This window comes from Cariama cristata, unplaced genomic scaffold, assembly GCF_000690535.1.
Source record: "Cariama cristata isolate BGI_N322 unplaced genomic scaffold, ASM69053v1 scaffold30226, whole genome shotgun sequence".
Lineage (NCBI taxonomy): Eukaryota > Metazoa > Chordata > Aves > Cariamiformes > Cariamidae > Cariama > Cariama cristata.
Genome location: NW_009620928.1, coordinates 22,930 through 46,555, shown reverse-complemented (window position 1 = coordinate 46,555; position 23,626 = coordinate 22,930). Strand labels below are relative to the sequence as shown.

At 43.5% G+C, this 23,626-nt stretch overlaps 1 protein-coding gene across 1 annotated transcript in view; it reads right to left on the bottom strand.

Moving 5' to 3' along the window:
* Nucleotides 1-23,283, bottom strand: part of FNDC1 (fibronectin type III domain containing 1) — a gene marked incomplete at both ends in the record, with an annotated part of 34,605 nt that extends 11,322 nt beyond the window's left edge. The window contains 13 exons of the mRNA XM_009701778.1: nucleotides 802-867; nucleotides 1,138-1,140; nucleotides 5,580-5,957; nucleotides 6,928-7,039; nucleotides 8,449-8,564; nucleotides 10,455-11,489; nucleotides 12,054-12,812; nucleotides 13,609-13,797; nucleotides 17,125-17,232; nucleotides 17,889-18,076; nucleotides 19,306-19,420; nucleotides 21,247-21,345; nucleotides 23,074-23,283. Of these exons, the coding sequence (XP_009700080.1) occupies nucleotides 802-867; nucleotides 1,138-1,140; nucleotides 5,580-5,957; nucleotides 6,928-7,039; nucleotides 8,449-8,564; nucleotides 10,455-11,489; nucleotides 12,054-12,812; nucleotides 13,609-13,797; nucleotides 17,125-17,232; nucleotides 17,889-18,076; nucleotides 19,306-19,420; nucleotides 21,247-21,345; nucleotides 23,074-23,283 (3,378 nt within the window). The remainder of the gene's footprint in view (nucleotides 1-801; nucleotides 868-1,137; nucleotides 1,141-5,579; nucleotides 5,958-6,927; nucleotides 7,040-8,448; nucleotides 8,565-10,454; nucleotides 11,490-12,053; nucleotides 12,813-13,608; nucleotides 13,798-17,124; nucleotides 17,233-17,888; nucleotides 18,077-19,305; nucleotides 19,421-21,246; nucleotides 21,346-23,073) is intronic.
* Between the last annotated feature and the right edge of the window lie 343 nt (nucleotides 23,284-23,626).

Here is a 23,626-nt window from a genome sequence, read left to right as displayed (position 1 = left end):
AGGATTAAAAGGAGCAGAACATGAGAAGTCACTGATGGCAGAAAGTGAATGCTAGTTCCCGTAACTGAGAATTTGCCTGCATTCCCTATGCAAACTTATAATTAAATGCTGGGACTTGAGGCTTCCTCCTCAGCTGTTTTGTGTGTCCTGGATTATAATATCAAGATGGCACGAATATAACTGTGCAAATATCTTTCCCTCTTCTCCTTTTATCTGATTTCAAATCTCTTTGATTTAAATTCCACATGAATTCAGCAGATTAATTATTTTATATGTAGGTGACCTCATTCAGTATGAGCATGTTTTATAGTCTAAATGCAGACTACACATCCAAAAAAAAAAGACAAAAAAAGAAATGTATTCACAATGCTGTAGAGTGCTAAAAACTCACTAAGGTATTTCAAGTTTCCAGGGCTCAGATGTTGTTTGGATTTTCTATTTTAGAAGATTTCATTGACTTTGGCTGGGTTGGAGTTAGAAGTTGTACCGGAGAAAGTAAATCTAGCATTGAAGCAGTGACTGTATGACCCAGCTCGGAACGTAATTTATTTCCACAACAGGTTCCTGTTAGATTGCAGGACCGACAGAAAGGGACTTTCAGGTCCAGAAACAGCTGCCTTTGCACCCTTGCTCTTCACCTGTGACGCAGGACTCTGGAAAGCTTTTCTAGATCACCACTGCTTGCTTAAGCTCCCATTCACCAACCTGCCCCCTCAAACCCAATTCCAAAGAAAGAAGACAGGGAAAAAAAACCAACCCCAAACATGCCATTTGCAATAGACTTTTAGAGTTAAACAGTACCATCATCATATATCACATATGCCTCTGGAGTTGCTGTCACATCTGAATCCAGTCCTGAGAATGTATCTGTTGAAGGAGAAGGAAAAAAAAGATGTAAGAATTCAATGGTCTCATCCCCACCCTTCTAGTAAAATACTTCTGGAACAAAGGTTAAAATAAAAATCTTTAGCCAGTTGATTTGTATAGAAATAAGGTAACTGCCTAGTTTCCAGATAATATAGGGACAGTCCGCTCTGCATATTTAGAATAAGAGATGAGTAGCTAACTGCAGTAGCCAGGAGTTTTGCTGGAGGAAAATGGGTTCAGGGCCGGTACTCAAACTCGAGAGCAATGCACCTTCTGGGAGCTCGGCCCCAGGGCTCGGCAGCTCCAGAGCAAAGGCAGGCTGCCAGTAACCACCTAACGCTTCGGTCAGGATTTGACAACGTTTTACAGCCTCAGGAGCAGCAAATGTAAGAAATTTACATGCAAAAAAACAACCAAACAAATCAAATAAACCGAAAACTTCTATTCAAATATTTTTTTGGGGGGAATAAAGATCAAACAACACACAGCGCCATGACATTTACAGACTGTGTCTATGCTAGCAAGTAACGCAGCCCAAAAGGAATGGATTTGTAGAATGAAGTAACTGGTGTTGCATTTTCTGGGGTTCTACTTTGCACCAGCTCTAGTCTGATCCTGTGGACTCAATGCCCATTAGAGGCTGGGGCGCATACGTGCCATCCTGAAGGACTGCTTTTGCTTTCATCCAACAGGAATTCGGTTTGTGCACACCGAGATTGCTCCACGAAGCAAACGAAAGCATAGCAGGAAGAAATGATTGTGAGGTGCACATCAAAACCACTCTCCCAATCCACCCCAAAACCAACGCAAATGCACCCACAGACTTCCCAGATGCCTATCCCTACATATTATCCCAGTATCTCTGCAGGTGGTGTATCCAGCACCAGATACATCAACCATTAAGCACCTCACCTTGTAAACCCTGGAGGCTTCCCTGCACACTCTGAGAAATGCATTTATCCACATGTTATTCAGGGAAGCCAAAGAGCACACAAAGCTCAGATTAGCCATGAAAAGCAACGCAAACAAAGCAAAAACATTGTGCTGGAACCCGCTGCAGGTACAATCAGAAGTCTTCAATGAAATGCTGGGGCTGGGGAGAGGCCAGGGTGTGAACAAAGGCAAGAGAAAGACAGCTTTGACCTCAGGCTACTACAGAAAAGCTGGTAATGTTCCTGTAACACTTGATATGAAGCAATAATATCATTTTTACTAAGCCAGTAATACGAATAATGCAAAATTTCAACTGCCAATGTCAAATAGTTCACAAATATAATCTGAATGGTACATTTTCATTTTGCTGGTTTTTTTATTCAGAACCAACAATTATTGCACAAGAGTGCTTTTTTTCTACTACAATAAGTTTCTTTTAAATACACAGTAGTGATTCTAACGCAAAATAAGCTTTCAAAACACAGGAAAAGGTTAATTCTTGTCAAAATTTCATATAGCAAAATCTGACATTTTCCCATGATAGCCTTCTGCAGCTACTCTTCAGGAGATGATCCACTTGGAAGCCACTTGACTTCTCCAGCAACAAAGTAGATCCTTTGCTGAATTCTGCAGATCTTCTCACCACAGCTGGCCAGCATCAACCAACGTCTATAACGTATGCACTTACCTTTGACTACATTCCAGTAAACAAGCGGCTCAGATATGCAGAAATTTGAAGTCCTTCAGGGGCAGATTTCAACTCATTCACACCTATTAGCTAGTCAGCCTTTGGCCTATGTACAATCCAACAAAACCAATTTTATTTTCTATTTTTATACTTGTTCAGCCTCTTCTACTTCACTGTTTGTGCTTCTTTGGCATTACTGTGGCATGGCAATGACAGGGGTACTTTCCAAAAGACTCTCACTTTATCATTTTCTGTGCGCACGCCAGCTTTGTCATCCTTCGCTGCAGCTCTTCAGTGAACCTTGCCTGTACCAAACGAGGCTAAGTCTTGCTATGACCGCTTGCCATAGTGCTTTGGCATCTGTAAGGACAGCGGACTGCGCAACCATCACTTGACTTTATCACATGTAATACATGGTTAAGACTCCACCTTTTTTTTTTTCCTTGTGAGTTCATGAAAAAAAGTTTAGCTGATTTCACTGACAAATCATGCTTGTGTGGCCAAACTCCTTCTTGAAAGTTGAAGACTGCTGAATCTAGTGAAATGTTGACAATAAATTCTGCTGGGTCGAGCAAAAATCCTGCCAGAGAGTAAGGGAATTTGCCGAAGCTTAAGTAGAATGTTTGGCAGTGCGTTTTGGCGCTTGCAGCCCCCGGCTGTTTGTGAGTAAAGCACTTAGCAACAAATATCAAGCTTTGGCAGAAAAAGTATTTCATTAAATGATCTGGAGTATTTTCCAGACTCAGATTAAAGAGAAAGACAACATAAAAATACAATTTGGAAATGGTCAAGGGAAAACTGCCTTACATGTTTTGATAGTTCAAGTAGTAGTTGTTTATCCCTCTTGAAATAGACACTGCACTTGCTAAACAAAACCAGCCATCATTAAGTAAATACCACAAAGATCCTTTTTTCTTTTCAAGCAAGTTCCTCTGTCGAACAGGCAGGCTGTCTTGCTGCGTTTGTCAAATGTTGAAGGCAGGTCACCAAGATGAAAAAAAAAAAAATAAATCAAGAAAATCCTAAAAATTACTCTTCAGAGAGACTTTCATAATTGCCAGGTAGGGACTAATATTGCTCAAGCTATATAGCAAGTAAGAAGTAGAAATCCAGCACCACCTTGTCCTTTCAATCTTCCGCTGTGATGCATTTGCGGACACCCTGTCGAAATGCCAGACAGCTTAGGAGTGACTTAAGGGCCACTCTCATTGAACACGCAGCCTGTGTAAAAAACTAGTTTTCAAGCATGCCTCTAACAAAGTTCAAGGATTCAGCAAGCCCATCTGGTAGAAGGCAAAAAACCCCAAGCAGAATGTTTTCAAATGTTCATAAAATCACATGAAAATTCCCTAGCCCACAACTGTGCTAAAAATAATACTGCAAAGCCTTTTGTTGTTCAGCTTCTGGAGCCTATGCTCAGATTTATCCCAGCCATATTTCATGAACTCTTACTGTTCTTATAATAGGTATTCTCAGAAGAGGTCCTTCGGGTATCAAATAGCACAGGCCAAAGGGAGGAAACATTATGGGATATAAGCAACATTTAAGGTAAGCAAAAGGAGCTGATGGGAGTGGGAGGGACTCTACCAAAAATCATGGTCCCCTTTAGGCAACTTTGAAAACACCAGGGTGACCATATATAACAATATTTGTAACACTTTTGTAAATACAATTAAGAACAATGAAAGCACCAAATGGAAAAAAAAAATCTTCAAAGAAATATTTAACGACGATGGTAATTTTTATATACATAAGTTTGTGGTGGACACATCCATGCATAGGTACCTATGCAAGCACACTTCTATAAATACACACTGTCAAACACGAAGCTAATTGTTCGATAAGTACTAACACTATAACTCATTGTAATTCCACCTGTACAAGGCACTAATATCTCTGACTCATTACTTACCCAGGGTAGCTGGTAAGGGAATTTCCAGCCTTCTGCTTCTGAGAGCCTTTCGAGAGATGCCATCCTTGGACTTACTGTGAGCTGGTTAAGCCACATCTTTCCATATCTCTGCACCCTTCCAAGCGATAGTTCAGCTTCCAAGGCCGTGGTTACACGACCTACTTGCAAATCTACTTTGGCTTCAGAGATACAGGTGTACAGGGGAAAGGAAAGGGGATTTCATTACCCATTAAAACTGGCTACTGCAGCTGGCAGACGTCTGACTGACAACCTGTGGTTTAAGTTATGGCCATGTTGCTGCTGCTGCCCATTTGCAGACTGAGCTGGGGATTACCTACAAATGGAAAGGATAAGGACCACCACGGTGCTCCCTGATCTGGTTTTGCAAAATAAGCAGCTAATTGGTTTGCAATGCAACATTCAGGTGATGAAAGGGTAAAACGTGGTAGCAGCAGGCTCAGAGCCCAAAGACGCTAGCGTGCTTATATTTGTTTTCTTCGGATTTTAGTTTGGTACCACATCCTAAGCTTGTATAACTGCAACAGGGAAATAATGACATGCATCAACACTGTTTTATATTTTCAGATGAGAAAGAAATCAGTGTACAACTCTCTGTCTTATCTGTGCAGAGCCAGGGTTGTCTTTCCCCAGCTTCATCCATGCTGTGCTACGTTCCTGTTAGACAACCTCTTATCTCTGAGGACTGGCAAGAGAACAAGAATCTCCTTTTCAAAAGCTGGTTCCACCATGGCTCAAAAGAGAGACTTTTCAGAATTTATTGTGAGAAATGAACACAAAATAGACAAAATGTATAGTGCTTTCAGGTCTTTCCCTGGCGGAGGACTTCCTTATATGTCAGTGCTTTGACCACAAAACTACTGCCTATACTTGTGCCCATGTGCATCAATACATGTGACAAGACTGGATCCAACACAAGGTAAGAATTTTGCTGAAATCAACATATTTCCATGAAAAACTTCAGCTTTGGGGAAAGTTGACATTTTCCAATGGAAAAACATTTAACGCCCAAACCCTTCTTCAGCTGCTCTAATCTCAGCTCCTACCTTATCACATGGACCAAAATCTTCAGAAGCAGATTCCTTCCCGCCTTACCTTTGTGTAACCGCACTGTGCAAACGGCACAACCAAAGAAGTTCAAACAGCACAAAAGGAAGTTACCTTCTGCGTTGCACTCTGGCAGGCCATCGAATCCCAATAGCAAGTTGCCCTCGTCATCATACTGTCCATAGGTGCCTGGAGGACAGGTTGGGGGTGGTTTCTCTGTGGGTGGTTCAGTGGTTGGTTCAGGAGTGGTGGTGGTAGTTGTAGCAACAGTTGTTGTAGTGGTTGTAGTAGTTGTTGTGGTAGTTGTTGGGGGTGTCGTTGTAGTAGTAGTTGAGGGAGTGGTTGTTCTCTTAATCATTTCAAGACCAATCAGAGGTTTCCCTCCAAGGCTTATTATTGGTTTATCTTGTGCACTTGCTACAGGTTTACTAAATCTGCCATGTCCAAACAAAGGTAATCCATCAGGACTCACCATTGGGGCACCCTTTTCATCTAGGAGAGAAGAATAAAACCAAAAAAATCTCACCATTAATCCATTTCAGGCTTATAGCATGGTATTTATCAACAGTAGATACCACAAGAGCACTTAGAGTGCGATTACAGCCTCCTGTAACTAAGCTGACAGAGGTGGTGGTTGTTATCTAGGAAAGAGCCATGGCTAAGGAAGTTGGAAAATGGTTCAAAAGAACCTCAGATAAACCACAGTGGTGTTCACTTTTATCAGCTGTTTGATAAACACTTCTTGGGAAGACTGCAGGGAGGTTTCACTTCAGAATCACAACATGCAGATAGTGCCTGCATTCAATCTAAGTCACTCTTGAAACTGTTGATGAAAGGTATGATGAATCCACATTCTGCTCCCTAATGTCAAACACGTGCAAGGAAAAACTGGGATGAACTCTTGAGATGCTGTCACTGCAGATAAACTTTTGTGCCAAATTCTGGCTACTGCAAATATTCATGGTAACCAGTTTAACAGCAGGCGCTGAATTTGCATTCAAGAGATCTATACAGGCGGACTGATACGCAAACAGCAGTGTTTCCACAGATCGCACACAGGGTTTTTTACTATTTGTGGTCAGTTTCAGAATTAAAAATAAAATAAATCACACACATATGGCTGGTATAGTGCTAGAGGTGCGGAATAATTCTTTCTATGCATACAAGGATATAAACAAGCATCAATCCTTATTCTGGCTCAGTCCTGCAGTCCTTTCTAATGCTGATACAAGTGAGATGGACTTGGGGGGTTCTTGCTGCCTAGTGCTCCAGAGCCCCATAGGATGCCCCAAAGCCTCCCCAGACCCTGCAATGTGCTGACTGCCTGATGGAGACCTGAGGTCCAAGCAACTTCAAATGGCTTGCATGGGACCTGGGGATGCCTGAAGCATTCAACAAAGACTTGTACCATGAGCACAAAAAAATGTAGATTTTTTTCTCTAAGAAGGAAGCCATCACTTACCAACAATTGTACGTCCGTCCCCTCCTAATTTCACTCGGAGAGGGTTGCCTTGGGAATCTTGCAGGTATTTTCCTTCAACATTTAACACTAGTCCTCGGTCAAGATCTACAATCTAAAAGCAATAGATGGACTCAAGTTTAGCTAACACAAGAGGAGGTGAAATGAAATTTCACAGCAACAGACATCCTAGGGAAATTCAGATGCTAAGTGTGATGTTCAGGAACGGCTACAACATCCACAGGCTTTTAAAAGTGAGTGACTAACTGTATAGTAATCACTGAAAAAATCACTGCTGAAGAAAGCAAATCCCCAGGAGCTGGGTTCCAGAGCTGCACAACAACCATATTCGTACCACCTACTGTAATTCTCACGCACAAAGGAGCGACTCCCTTGGTTTTCTTGGGCTGCGCAACTCCTAAGGTGGATTCCTGTAATACTGATTTGAGTATGACCTGGAGTCCTTTTGAAGATGGGATTTAAAAGTATGTCTACTAATCAAAGACAAAGCAAAAATGAAACTAGTTAATTTAGATTGAAACAACAGTGAAAACAAAGTAGCTAAGATTTTAATTGGGGTAGGAGACTGAAGAAAAGCCTCTGTCTCATAAAACAAATCTGTCTTGAGACCCTGGACCGAATTCAAGAGGTAACTGCAGTCAAAATCCAGTCCTCCTTGCTATTTCAACCCAAAATAGCTGAATTGTATGCTGTTTTAACCTGAGGTAGCAGACACTGAGGCACAGGACACAAAAATGCAAAAGGTGTTAAGTGCTGGGAAGAAACTGAGAAGAGGACATGAGCAGAAGTTCCAGGTTGGCAAGACAGACTTACATTTGGGGCTGGGGAAGAGACTGTAGCAGGCAGGACAGTAGATGATGAGGTCAGTCTCTGAAGCCCTCCAGGCCCCAGATGTTGACATAGATCCTCTTGCTTTATAAGGTGTTCATCCTGCTTGCAGAAATGCCCTCCTCTCGTGGGGTAGAGAGACGACCTATGGCCTCTCAAGGACCTTTCCACCCCACCTCCTGGAGTCCATTTAAAGGGCTTTGGGCATGCTTTTCAAAAAGCTTCCCTTGAATGTGACATACCTGATGAACCTTTCTATGTTCCTCTAATGCAAACAGTAAGATTGAAGTGGCCATAAAATAAATGTCTTTCTGTGTCTTTCTTTCACAGCAGCTATCCCGGGCAGGCCCCACTCACACTGCACGGCAGACAAGCCCTGAGTCACTGGGGAGCATAAGTCCCACTGACTTTAAGGAAAACACGTTTCACTAAATTTATGGGAGTAATGCTACAGGTGAAAATTCAAGCCAACAGGTTTTAAATCAGACATTTAAAATGTTCAAATCATGAAATGCAGAATTTGGCATTAGATTTCAACGGAATAGTGGAAACTAGATCAATAAGTATAACCGCACTCTACAGCTTCATTGACTGAGGGCACTGTTCTCTCTTAATGAAAATGTAAGTACAATAAAAGGCCAAAGCATCTTGAATTTGGAGAGAAGGTCACCCTACCCACTTTGTTCCTTGAGGGCCATTGATTACTCTCTGTCCACTTGGTTTTCCGTTATTACCAGGTATTATTTTTCCATTTCCATTTTTTGTTGTAAGATTAGGTCTGCCATTGTAACCTGAAACGGGGAAGAAAACACAGTCTTCTGAAGAAAGCTGCGCAACCTACAAACCACATTTTAAAATGCAAAGAAATGCATATTTTGACCTATCTGGACAGAAACAAGAGCAGAAAGAGCCCTCACCACACCCGGCAAACCAGGCATTTCCCTTCTGCTTGGAGCAACTGTTGTGACACTGTTGGATTCCCACAGCTGACACAAGCAGCTGAAACGGTTTCTTCCAAAGAGGTTAAACATTCATGGTTTGTTTCTACCATGTTTATTCAGTCTCTTTAGTCCCTCTTGGTTTTTTAAGAAAGCAGAGTAACATTTCTGGATGGCACTACAGCCTTTAAAACGTACGTGATCTTTGTAAACATTTGAGGAGTGGGGTGAGGGAAGACACCATTATTAAACACAACCACTTGTTCAATCCTATCCTTATATAAAGCTTTAGTGATGAACTGAAAGGAGAGGGGATGGGGAGTACCTTTTTTTTTTTTTTTTTGTAAAAGGAAGGACTCCCCTTCTGCAGCTGAAAAGCCACTGCTACACAGAGGCACACTCAGCTCAGAAGTGGAGAAGAAGTGGCACGGAGCTGCAGGCCCCCCAGCTCAGAAAGGGCAGCAATTGTCACATCCTAGCTCAGAGACTTGCCTCCAGAAAAATATATATGAAAATATATGCATATATTAACTTAACACTCCTCGGCAATTAACTTCCCAATCACATGGCTAACAGTAAGCTGGTATACAACCTCCATGGAGAAATCAGTTATTTCATGCCATGCATCTCATCCTCCATGGTATTATTTAAGGTCTGCTCCCATCTTAAAGCTCTGCAGGCTGGGGGACCTCTACACAACACTGAGTCTGACTGAGGCATAGCAAATACAACAGCCCAGCTGCATGGTCCTCACTGTATTAACAGTGAGGCCACATTGAACAAAACATCGCTATCTACACATAGTATAGAAGGTACTTACTAAAACATTCAGGTCACTCAATACCATTTTGGATCCAGCTGCATGGTCCTCACTGTATTAACAGCGAGGCCACATTGAACAAAACATTGCTATCCATATAGTACAGAAGGTACTTACTAAAACACTCAGGTCACTCAATACCATTTTGGAGGTCCATGCACTGGAGGGAGAAAAAATATTTCTACCTAGCAAAGTCACTTAGACTGCCTGGGATTCTCCATAGGTGACATGAGGAATCAACAGGTGACACACCTTGATGTGTAGTGGACCCTCTGTTCCACTACCTAGGGTCAGCAGATATTCTGCCAGAAAGCAAGCCTCTAACATTTGGGGTAAATCACAGCCATAAAGGTATTAGAGGGCCTGACTGTGATGTGAGCAGTCCTCAACAGGAATGTGCAACCCTGAGGTGTCACTTAGAGACAAGAGGAAAGTGGCTTAAAAATTAATTAAAGAAAACACAGAATGCCAGGACATCATGAGGAAACACCTTACTGCCCAGGTGTGGGCAAGGTAGCACTATATAACCCACAAAAGCCTTTTAGTGATCCATAGGATGAAGAGCAATATACCTGAGAGGTTGTCATATTCTGAGTACAAACGTGCTTTCAGTAAGCATTCAGTGAAGTCACAGCTCAATAAGGAATATAGCCCTTTTTCCAGATTAGTACCTAACTCTGTCATCTCCTCTGTGGATCATGAGATCCTGTGCAGATCAGACCACAGGACTAAAGGTCTGGGGCACCACATCACACCGATTAGGCAATGTCCTCAAGAACTGGGCTCCCTGAGAACCACCAAAATGAAGAGTAATACATTATACTAAATAACCGAACGTGCATTCTGACAGAGGACTTTTCATCTAACTGCTGATCCTAGGAAAAACACAGTTCATTGAGATTACTACAACAAAGACAAGATACCTTGTCTATAAGGAGGTCTAACAAATTGCCGTTGGGAAGGGCTCCGTAGCCTGGAGTTCAATAGTCGCTGGCGAGGGGACAAAGTAGAAGAAGAAACTGTTGGAGAAACAGTGTGTGTGGTGGCAGATGCAGAAGAACGTGGCCAGACAAAGCTTGGTTTAGATGGGGTATGCTTGTTAGAGGACTGAGTAATCCGTGATGCTATGGCAGAGGTTCCTGGTGATTCAGGAGAAGATATTTTTAATGTCGGAGTTTTTTCCTTCTCTTCCTCTTCAGAGCTTACTTTGTGAGGTAGAAGAGTGTCCATAGATTTCCTTTTATTGCTAGTAGCATCATCGTATGTGTTTTTGTTACCTCTAGAAACAGAAGGGGACCATTTTGCTGCCAAAGCTGTGGGTTTCTCTTCCACTTCTTTCTGATCATATTCACTGTAATAATCATCCTCTTCATTAGAAACTGACTGACGAGATTTAGATGAAGAGGAGGAAGGAACTTTTTGAGGAAGTTCAGCTTTGGACACTTTTGAGGGCAACAGGCCATATTTTTTCTCTGTTTGGGACACTGTTCTTGTAGGGACCCTTGAGCGAGTAGGTAACGAAGGACGAGCCTGTCTCGAAGAAGTGGGTGACAACCTTGGATTATGCTGGCTGTCTTTTGCTGTATCACTGGCAGAACTGGAGTCTGGCTGAGTAAGTTTTGGGTTGTAGGAAGGTACCTGAGAACTTGGCTGCGGTTGCTTTGATAGAGATGAACTTGAGCTTCCCTGAGAGAAAGATAAAGGTAATCCCCTAGAAGAGGACACTTCTTTAGGAAACACAGAGCGGCTGCTTGCTCTGTCACTGCCTTCTGTTACATCCCCATCATCATCATCTTCCTGCAATTCTTCATTATTCTGGGATGAGACATGAGACGGGAGGCGCCGGCCCCTCGAATGCAGTAAGGAAGGACTGGTTTGTGACCTCTGTGGAGGCTCTGAGTGGGAGGTCTTCTCCAATGGAAGATGAGAGGGCAATGTCTTTTTAGGCAAAGATACACCTGGTTTTGATCGAGCAAGCATTTCTTTTACCTCTCGACTGTCCTGCTCTTCAGGCTTATGTTTGGAAAGAGAAGACTGCAAAAGAGAATGCTTTTCTGGAGTAGCTGCTTGACTTTGCTGTTCGTCTGAGTCAGAGCGGGGTGACTTCTCACTGTGTGTTTCGGAATCGACCTGAGGATTTCTTCTCTTGGAATAGATTGCTGAAGAAGACTGTCTGGAAGAGGGTAGAGAAGGAAATAAGGGGTTTGCATCTTGTGAGTTCTCCCTGTAACTCTTATCAACATCCTTTCCGTCAGATTTGGCACTGGTGGAGGAGCGAGAGTAAGGTGAAGTATGACCAGAAACAGCAGACCTCGATGAGACTGCCACTGCAGCTAACTTCGAATCCTTCCACGTGCGAGAACTGGAGCCTGAGGGAAGTCTTGTTTGCTGTGACCTAGAACTGGGCTGTCCTGCTCTGTCCTCTGCTTCTTCACTGTCAAACTCATTATAGCTATCATGAGCATGGGAACCTGCTGACTTGGAAGAGGGTTGATGTGAATGACCCAGGGAGCCAGGCCTACTGGGATGGCTTGGGACAACCTCATGAGAGATAGCAGACTGTCGATTTGATGGCAAAGCCAGGCGACCAGGCTCTGAAGTTTTAGAAGACACTTTCACCAGCACGGGGTCTGGCTTTTCTTCCACACTACCTGCAAGATCATTATTTTTGGCAGGCAGAGGATGGGAAGAGGTTTTTGAAGGCACATTAGTGTTGCTTTGCCTCAGTTGCTTTGTTTCATTATCTGTGTATTTAGGCACAGACGAGGCAGAAGAGTGTTGTGCTGACGATGGTAACAGCGCTGGTGGCTCACGTTTCTCTGTCCTCATCTGCTGTGACACCTCTGATGTGTGGGTTCGAATAGAGGTCCTCCCTGCAGCAAGGACAGGGTGGACTGGCCGACTAGGGGACAAGGGTCTAACATTCCTTCTTGGATCCTGGGCTTTTGGTGGTGTCGTTGGAGCTTCTTGGGAGGAATCGCGGTCATCTGTCACCTCGGTGGATTGGAGATCAGGTTCCAGCTCTCCTGTCTTTCTAGAAGGTAACTGAGATTTACTTAGGACTCCTCGAGACAAGATTTTATTCTTATATTCAGAAAGAAGACTCTTTTTATCACTAACATTAGGTGAATGAACAGACGACTGCTTAGAGGAAAGCGATGGTTGGACTTTTGAAGAAACAGAAGAAGTTTGAGAAGATGAGCCATCATTCCCAGTTTTTTTAGCCTCTGAATTATCCTGAATATTTGTTTGTTGCTGAGCAACTGAATCCTCATGAGCAGCTGGAGGAAAAAAAAAAAGTGTTTATTCACAACAACGAAGAACACCAAAAACTGACCAAGAGAAGAAACCAATCAGGCAGCATGAACAAAACAACTCCTGAGGATGTAAGACAATAATTATTTCTGTATTAACCAGCCTGTGGAGTCCAGCTGAGTAAGTTTTGGTTTGTAGGAAGGCACCTATGTGGAATTATTGTAGCTTGGGTAAAACTTAGAGCAATTAAAATCAAATATCTAAAAGCAACATCCTACCAGTGGAACCAAACCGTCAGCAGAGCTTAGTCATGTTGATGGCATGGTGCTGCATTATCCCATCTGAGGCTGTGGCCTACATTCTTAGTTAACTCAGCAAATCTTCTGTCCCCACAACAGCATCTTTTTTGCAAGAAGCAAACACATGGAGTAGTATCTACGTGAGCCACTCTAAGTGACTTTCAAGAGCGGGAGTTGTCAGGAATCGTGCAACCAAAGGCCCAAAGCATTGTATTCTTTGGCCTTGGGATAAGAAGAGCACATAGTGTTTTCATGCAGGAAACACAGTATGGTATGCATTTATATAAGATGTTAAAATGTCCATAAAATGTCCTTTTACATGCTGCAGAGTGACAAACGCTTATCTACAAGCATCTCTTTGGACAACATAGTGATGAAAAGAGCTAACAGAAACAGTATTAAGGCAGTAAAATCCCACGGGTTAGATGGAGTGCAGAGGAAGCTAAGTCAGTAAGAATTCATGCAACTGGGACCAAGGCAAGAATGGGTGGACTACGCAATTGGTGCATGGCTTCGTGCTCACCTGCTGGGATGGCGACACTGAAGGCTTTAGACTGAGGACCTGGTCCCCTCCTGTTTGCTGCACGAATTTTGAAAATATAGCGCTCTCCGGCCTGCAGACCATCTATTATGGCTGATGTTGTAGCTCCAGAGTAGGTGATGGACTTTGCTCCAAATGGCTTGAGAGCCGGGGCGTATGAAAGAATGTATTCTGAAATGATTTGGCAGACGGTTGGAAGGAGGAAACTGAAAACAGTCCTGTTTCCAGCGGACAGACTGTATGGGTAGGATGAATTAGAACGTGCATTACTAAAATTAATACACTAGCAATGCACGCCGAGTCAACAGCTGGAGTATAAAGACATGAGAGAGAGAGATACACATATATATGTAGGTAAGTTGAACATTTTTTCATCTTAACAGACAAAACCAAATCACATCAATGACCTCATGACTGAGACAGAATATGTTAGCTATACTTTTGTAAAAATACATAAGCAACAATGCCCATCAGGGTGAAATGTCACCAAGAGGAGCCGGACGAGAGCGTGCGCACTTCCAGGGAAGGTGTGGGGGACATGAGAAGGTTACAGCATCAACTACTGCGTGGTTTGGTGTGCTGCACCAGGAGACCTTTTTTTGTTTCTGGACACCAACTAATAAAGGGCAAAAAATGAGTCCTCTGAAAAAATTAACTGCCCTAAATCAGAAATAACAGAGGAAACCTACAAACAGAAAATGCACTGGAGGTAGAAAACATATATGAACATTGCCAGGAAAATATGCACTGTCCTACTACTTGAGGAAGTCTAGTCTGAGAGACTGTGCAAATGTTCGGTAGTGTGGATTGCTACGACCAGAATACCCGTGTTGTTACAGCTGATGAACCACAAGCAGATTTTAGACTTCCCAAGAGAAAGAGAAATTTTGAACTTACTGATTAGCTACCAAGATAGTTGCAATCAACAACACATGATCCAGAGAATATTCTTCCAAAACATAACTTGCTCACAGTGGTGGACAACACACAATTGCATTGATGACTGTAGCTATGCCCACAGCAAATAAGAATGTTAAAATATTTTCTTTCCCACGGAAATTATTTGGGAGAACAAAATGGTGTATTCACACACTTACTGTTCAAGATATCAGTATTAAAATCAGGTGACATTATTCATTACTACTAGTTACTTTCTTATCCTACATTTCCAACAGAGCCTTGACATGGCTATAATTGCGCTGGACTTTAAGACCCTAGTTATGCAAAGCAGCTCTGCCAGTCCACCGCGGTGAAACTCCAGCAGCTCCAAAGGCCATAGAGTCAGTCCTCAGCAGGGCTGGAGACTGAGGGGCGTCCCCGTGAAAAGACCAAAGCACTGACTTTAATCTTGGAAACAGTATTACTGCAGTCAAATATAAGTGCTTCCAGCTGAGTCTTTGCTTAGAGGGGTTTTAGCTATAATCTACGGGCCAGTAGGTAAAATTCATGGAATTTCTTATTCAGAAAAGAGACTTCTACCAGGAAATAACAGCACTGCATATTGCCAAACGGCAGCGATAGCACGCCTGTCCAACAAAATCAGAACGCGACACACCGTCCTTAACTATAGCCAGGGCCAAAGACCACCGCGGAGAGGGCAAAGCAAGGTCTTGCCGCCACTTCAGAAACTCACCCTGCTCTCCCCTTTCCGTTTGGGATTGCTGTGGCCCCTGTGCTCTGTAGTAGCTTTCTGTATTGAGAGAAATTTCACCCCTATAGGAATAATTGTAGGTACAAAGAAGAGTCTTCCCCTCACACTCCCAAGGAGTGCAGGTAAGATCTCAGCCACGTGCAGGCTTCCTTTTCTTTTCAGTCCTCTGTAAGAGGCATGGGTATCGGACCGAAACAGAGTTTTGAAAATCAATTCCAAGGGCTGCTGGTTTTCTCTCTCTACACAAAGAAACACAGTAATACTTGAGGAGTCACAGTGCCACGACGAGAAAACTCTGGAACATAATAACACCTTTAAAAACAGGAAAATTCTTTTTTTTTTTTCTGAAAATGAGCCCATATTCATTGTGTTAAGAAATAAGCCATGCATAGGTCAACAAAACCCAGAAAAAAAATCATCAACATTTTACATGGAAATGCATTTAATGCTCAGTTGAAAAAAAAAATTGTCTTAGAAGGCATAGTCAGCTTTGGATTAGGAGTTTTTTTGTTTGTTTTAAGATACACAAGAGTTGCTTTAATTGCAGAGGCACTGGTATAACTTCTGGTAACTCTCAAATGGCTACTGGAGGGCATTTGCTCCCATTACTTTAATACGTGGTATAAATATACAAAAGGACAGGGCTGAAAAACAAAAGGACCAAAAGACAAAAATTCCCTATTACCATGTGCTATCAAAATGACTATGAAGTGCTAATTCAGTGATTTCATTTAGCCAGTATAAATATCATTTCTGTCATTTATTTAGTTTAAAAATAAGACCTCTCCTGTAATACTTCACACTCAAGAAAAACAATGATATATTAGACACGTATAAGAATTAAGCCCTTGAATATCAGGTATCTTTAAAATGATTGCCTTGGCTGTACCATCTAAAGATCAGCAGACAAAAATAGACAAAAGGCTACAGACTGCTCAAAATTAGGAGCAGATTTGAAATTTCAGATAACGTCCCTGCATGACCCTAGTTTAAGAAATAATAATTCTTGGACACAATTGCAGCTCCATTGAAGCAACTGGCAATACTCCTACTGACTTCAAAGAGGAAGGAATTCCTCCACTACCCTGAAGAACACATAAAGTAGGTCTTGTATGCAGGCACGGTACACTTCCCTCCAGGCCAAAGGGGTTTTAAACCCTGAGATGCTATGGTGCTCATAAGGCACCTCCAGAAACTTGTGTGACTTGACAACACAGCCCCATCAACCACTGGAGAACAGGAGCTGCCAAAAAAATCAGTCTGTTCATTTTCCAAGGGAAAAAGGAAAAAAAAAAAGTCCCAGGAAGCTTTTTTTTGAAAAATCCTATGCAGGTAAATAGCTGCTGACAAATTAGCTCTATGACCATGTACAGTAACACTATAGTACCCAAGGCTTATGTGTGATATCTGTTGAAATCACTATTTGCACTTGTTTCTTAAGCTGAGGCTTTCCTTCCACGATAAACTAGAAATAAAACACAACATAAACCCACTCACTTTCTTTGCAACTACCCAACTTTTCCTTCTTCACCTAACTGTTACAAACCCTTTGGGAAACTTCCTTCTTGAGCTCCGTTTCAACCTGCTTATTAACAGAAGAAGAGGTAAGCATGCACGCGTGACATCCTGGGAAGCTCTACGACATCCCAGGCACACAGTGACGATGGCTTCCCAGCAGCGGTGTGGAGATGCCGGGCTGGAAACAAGAAAATCTTGCTCAAGTGTAAGCCGTTAATAAGTGCAAAACTCCTGGCAGAGTCAGCGGTGCCAGCTTGCTGTGGAGCGGCAGTCTAGCTTCGAGAAGACCAGCTCCTTGAGGGGGTTAAAAACCGACAGTGATGACATACCTTTGACTTTTCCTTCACTCTCTGGGAGAGCATCCCAGGATGCTGCTACAGAGGTCGGTTTCCCCTTTAGTGGCCAAACATCCAAATTTTCAGGTGCACTGGTAGGAGCTGTGAAACAGCCATATGAAGAAGAGGCAAATAAGAAAACTTGACCTACACAGCATACAACATTTATTCCTTCTTATAGCAGAAATTCCTATACAGCCATTTCAAAGATAAATGTGAAGAGCGCACATGGCTCAGGTCCACGCGTGCCTGTATTACACCTCTCGATCAGGCTCCTGTGGTGACATTTTATTCCATACTTTTAGGAACAGGCTGTCTGCATGAGACTGCTACTGTGGCTTAGCCGGAACGACGTGGTAATTTGGTTGTTATGGACCACTTCCCTGTACCAAAGGGACCCCACAGCTTCTCCGTGATGGAGGCAGGATTTAAATTTGCTGCCTGCAGAGAGGGACAGCAACCAGGCTGCTCCTCCTAAAGGGAAGAGTGGATCCAGCTGCAGGGGTCCAAGGTGCTGACCCGTCCCCCAGAAATACCCAAGCCACCTCCCCTCTTCTCGCTGTGCCACAAGAGCAGCCCCAGTATGCTCTCCAGGGCACTGCTGCAGGGACATAGGCAGCAGCACCGAGGCTTTTCCCATGTTCCCAGCCCTCTGCTGCTCCAGGCAACCACTTATTCTGGCTTTCCTTCAAGTCAGCCCTATTTCACAGCTCAAACCCTAAGATTTATCTTACCCCAAGGACCTTCTGAATACATACCCGCCTCCGGGGTCCGTTGGTAAACAGACACGCTCCATTTGCCTTCCTTTTCTCCCTCCAAGATTTGGACGGCAAACTCATACATGGTGTCCGGCACCAAGTTCTCCCCCAGCCCCCGCCGGTTGGACACCTGCTTGTAATCCCACCTCGCCGATTCCCCCTTTTCCCGATAGCGAACACTGTATTGCCTGAGATCAGAAACGCATGAAAATAAAAATTCACATGCCGAAACTTTGCATTAGCAGAACCATAGAGGGACGGGGCTGCTTTCCCCTCAGCTAGCCTGCTGGGGCTTACTGGGGAACTTACCAAAATGCAAACAACAAAGTACCACCACCACCACCACCAGCCAGCATCTTTTAAGCAAATATTTGTGCCTTCCTCTAATGGAGTCTGATTGCTTTCACCCCAAGGGACAGACTTGTTCTTTCCAGCCTCTTACTCAAAACACCCCCTGCCCTGGGGGGAAGCCGCAGGGCTTTCCGAACAAAGCCAGGCATCCTGGGGGACTCCACGCCACCATCTCGCTGCCCCATGGCCAGGAGCATGGCCGGATGGCTGGGAGCCCCTCGATCCCAGAGCAGCGCTGGTGGCTTGGTTCCCACGTGTCTGCCCAGATAACCACTTCCACAAGGAAACGGAGAACATCTAAAATTACCACTTCTCCCGCTGCGCCCCTCAGGGTGTTTCAGTGCTGGGTTGCACAGCCCTTCGGTGTTCCCAGGCTGAGCAACACAATCCAGCACTTTCAGATCTTTGGCAGTTTCCAGCCCGTTTCTCTGTTTATTTTGGTCTCCAACTGCTGTGGCACGCTTCTGTGAGCCAAGCTCTCCCGCTCATGGGAGCCCCCGAGCTGCTCAGCCTCAGCTGCATGGGGTTTCTGGAGGGTCAGCAGATGCAGAAGGCACTGCTGGGTGTCCTTCCCATTGCAGTGATGCTTCCGTCACTCACCATACGGTTGTCTCGAAGCTGTAGTCTGTTCTGACAATCCAACTCAACACTTCGCCTCTGTGGGCTGTGCCCTGTCTCCCACCCCTTCCCTCCCCATTCACAGAGGGGGCTTTGCTGACCATGGTGATATACCAGCATTTGAATAGCAAAATATCCCCAGTTGGTCCTGACGACGTTTCAGAAGGGATCTAAACCCCTGTAGTCCAGCACTTACACAGAACTCTACATACCAGGGCACTGGGAGGCAAGGAGGGTACATCACCCCACATCCACCCATGCCAGGTTTCTAACAGCTTCTCTGAAGTATCCCCCACCAGCCACGTCATAGGTAGGTATATGCAAATTCCTATGCCGTAAGCTAAATTATAATCAACTGTAATTAAATAAATGCAAAAGCAATCAGTAGTGCGTTGGCAGGAATTCACCTTCAGTATGCATTCAGAAAAGAAAACGCAGGGCTAATTACCTATTTGCTGCAACCTTCTGTTTTTCATACAGTGGGTCTGTCCAAGCAACGAGCACAGACTGAGAGGACATAACTCGAACAGTTATGTCTTGTGCCACCTCCACCTCTTCCTCCTCTGAAATGGCAAAACAAAATGGCACATCAATAACAACATCAGAGGTCTCAAAAAACACTAACTGTCTTCAACTGACATTATAATACGCACACAGCACAGATGAGTAACAAATACAGTGGCAGTGGAAATCCAAGCACATTGGTTACTGATGGTACCCCATGGAAACATCATTTCTTCTGTTAATTGTCTGCTTACAAGACCAGAATACTAAAATATTCCACAGTCCTTCAATATTCTATCAGTCCTCAAACTGTTACTTACAGCAAACATCTTATTAACATACTGACACTCATCATCTCTGGCAAACTCACTGCTAGAGCCGCCTGGAGAGCAGAAATTTTGCCTTACGAAAAATTTTTAGATTCTAAAATTTGGTTTCATTTTGAAGGGCAATAAAACCAAGGATTGCCAAAAATTTTTCATAAGGGAGAATTCCTGCATATTTTACATTTTTGAGGGCTTCAAACAGGTTATTTGAATTCAGCTTTTCATTTTCTACGGTATATAAGGCAAAAATTAAAAAAAAAAAACACATTAAAACAAAAATTAAAATCATTGAAGTGGGTTGTTTTGACATATTAGAACATCTTTTGCAAATAATTTACAAAATTTCAAAATTAAGTGAAACTAATCTGATTTTTTTGAGGTTTTTAATTTTGATGAGACTCCTTTTTCTATCTCTCTATCAGAGTTTTTCCAGTCTAGCCTACCTACTGCCCCGTGAAAGATTTACGACCCTTCCCATTAGTGTCACAGCGACTATTCCCAAGTCTCCCAGAGGCACAACTTTCCAGCCCAAGTTTTACAGAGGGTAACATTGGAAAAATACTGATGGGTCAGGAAAGCAAAGGGGCCAGTAAACTCCGCAGTACGATTTCATTCTCTAGGGACCTTACTCATGCATGACTGAAGTCCAGGGACAGACCGCCCTTCTCTTAGCGGGTGGCAGGTTATCCTGAAACCCAGCACTGCCCGCCCAGAAGGCAGGCAGCAGGGAAGCACATTTCACTTCTTCCAATCAGGTTTTTAATGCAGAGGGTTCTCAGACAATTCCAGTTTTTCCAAGCCAAACAGCTACTACACAAAAGTGGCTGAGAGGACCCATCTATTACTCCCAAGTGGCTTAGGGGACTGAATTCCAAAGTTATGCAATGGGAGCACCTGAAGAGAGAAAGTGAGCATGAGACACTGATGGCATCACCTCCCCAGAAAAGGTGTGAGGTGGGATTCCAATACACCGCTGTTCTCAGTTCTGACAAAGGTGTTCTCCATCATCATCAAAATACCTGAAACGCTCCGCCACCCCCACGTCATTCTCATTGCAATGCGAGAGCGTGAGAAAGTGGCGCTGGCATGGAGACGACTTAGAATCTCACTCATCCTTTTCAACCTTGGCAGCAGTATGTAATGCCTTCTTTCCAAAAGGAAGTGAAAACTTTTGCTGACCAGGTTTAGGCTTCTGGAAATCAGCCCTTCAGAAAAGGGGGCAGAGATCTGACAAGAAGGCATACCATTGTGGAGGTTTGGCTTTGATTTAATCAAGTCTTGTCATGACGTTATGGCAGTGCATAACATTTGCCAATAGCAAGACAGGAGGAGACTAAAAAAAACCCCAACAACAGGAACCCAACCAACCATATTGCAGAGTTATACCATTTTATTAATCGTGCTTGTTAGAGAAGCAGAGACATCCATCAAGTTCTTTAACACACAGAGAAAAACCTAGCAGCTCCAGCACCAAAAGACTTGCAGCCTAAAAATCACAAAGCTATCTCATTGCGTTCAAATATCTTCATGAATTGACAGCAGATGTGAAAGAAACATACCTGTGACTTTTCTTTTAGTTAAAGATGACCTATAGACAGGTTGGCTCCGTCCTTTGGAGCTCCTTGATGGTAGCGAAACCACATGAACTGACTCAGAGGCTGTACATGCAGGGAAAAAACAGAGGCTTTCCTGTATATTTTGTCATTAAAAAAAAAATTTAGTCTTTTCAGGCAGAACTCCGTTTTATTCTTTTCTGATACAGAAGGAGAAGCTTACTTGAAAGTTAATTTATTTAGAGTCACAAGCATTTATGTCAGAGGGTTCAACATGCATGCAGTAACAACACTAAAGTTGGTATTTTAGAAGCAGGAAAGCAAATGATTAACATGGAAAGACCATTACAAGAGTCCTATATTCTAGGATTGAGTTCTTCTCCTGATAATTTGATTATTTAAACCACTTTTGTTCTCCCTTTTTAAAAAAACACAGTATAAAAGCAATGAAAACAAGAAGCAGATGCTCCAAACCATGTTAAACAGTATTTCTCATCAAGATTAAGTTCATTACTGAACTCCCACTAAGTCTGTGACAAGATTTCCATGGACTTCTGCACTGCCTGGACAGGCTCTCAACCTGCAGAGCAGCGGTACATGTTGGGCATCAAACAAACAAGAGAGCATCACCCACACGTACGTGTCTCGACCCTGTCACCTCGGCACAGACATCAGAGTCTTCCCTCCGCACGCGGTGTGTGGAAAGATGAAGAAGTGAATACTAGAGAAGGGACGAGAAGTAAGTACAACATTCCTGTTAGGAGAAGGGGGAATAACCGATAAAGGTGACTGAGGAGTTCCCTCTTCTTTGGAGACACGGAGATAAAGATGTGCGTTTAATACAAAACCCACAAAGCACAAGAGGAAATATACATTTACATTGCAAAGCCAGGAATTCTAGCAGCCACAGGTGATTTTGGAATCATCACCCATTTTGTAACCCAAGATCAGACTATCTGTGGGACAGGCTTCCAGCTTACACAACAGATTTTGAGAGAAAGACGCCTAACCTCAAGCAAACACACCCGAACAGCCCAGGAGCAAAGTGAGTGAGGGAGTACAGACCTAGTGCCCGCTTGGGCAAGCGGAGCTCAGGCAGCAGGACAGAGACAGGTCACCCACGACACAGGCAAGTGACACAAAGAGCCCAAAGGGAAATGCTCAGCCTCTGGGGAAATAAAACTGTTGCAAATCTCATTGATATCGTTAGATGGGAAATCATTTAAATCAAGAGCAGGGGATCTAGGGCACGAGTGCAAACCATCATGGCAGGGCAGGGAGCACAGAAGAGGCCAACCTGATTGTCTCAGGAGCCCTTAGTGACCAGGACCTCATGAAGGGATTGGAGAGAACATGGACACACGAGTGTAACACTCTAGTACGAAGCCCATGAAGCAGTAGTAATGGTAAGCGTGGGTAGATTCAATTAAAGCATTACTTTTTTCTCCACTGGCCTGAAATAATGTAGGGACATAAAGTGTAAGAAGAGGACAAGGAATAATGGATTTCAGAGGGGTCCCACCACATGCAAGAAGAATCTGAGCTATGGCTCTTCTCTCCAGCCCTTCCCTCTGCTATTAACATGAGTAACTCACACATGATGTCTCTTTAACACAGCATCAAGTTCTGCTACACTTTCTACCCTGGTGATTGTATTTTTCTGTTAAGAACATGTTACAGAATGCAATACGGTGAGCATTTTCATATAGAGGAAGAAGTCATTTTGACGGCTACAACACCACGTGCGTGATGTGCGCTCACCTAGCAGCCACAGGGCATCGATTACAGACGTGTGCTAGCTCAGCTCGATGCTCTCAGGGAAATCCAACTCACCTAGTTTTCTCGCTTCCTGGTTTTGTCGCTCTTGCAGCAGCGGAGCATAGCTCATCCTTCGGCTGCTCTCTCCGTACCCACGGAGGTAACCTTGGGATCTGCTGCGTGGACCCCTGAAGCCTGCTCCATAAGGTGGCTTCCACCGAAAAGGTAACTTTCCATCTGGAGACTGGGCACGCACTCTCAGAGGTCTGTTTGGCACGTCCTTCTCTTCAAAAAATAAGCAAACACACACACAAAATCCATCACAGTTATTCTGAAGCACGTGACGTATAGTAGCCCATGTATGTCTGTTGCAAGCACATCTATTAAATGACATCACAATAAAGGGCATAATTTTATAGTTTTTTAATTTTGCTATAAAACCCAACTGCAGTAACAAGTTTTCCAAGCGGGATGTACGATACTTAATAGCGTCTTTTCCCAGGCTCTTCAGACAGACTGGTGCAAGACACCGAAAGTGAAAACATATCTAATACATGGAGTCCTGCCAGAAACTGGGGACCTCTTGTAGCTTTCCTGTTTAATCTTTTCCTTTTTTTATTTAAATCCC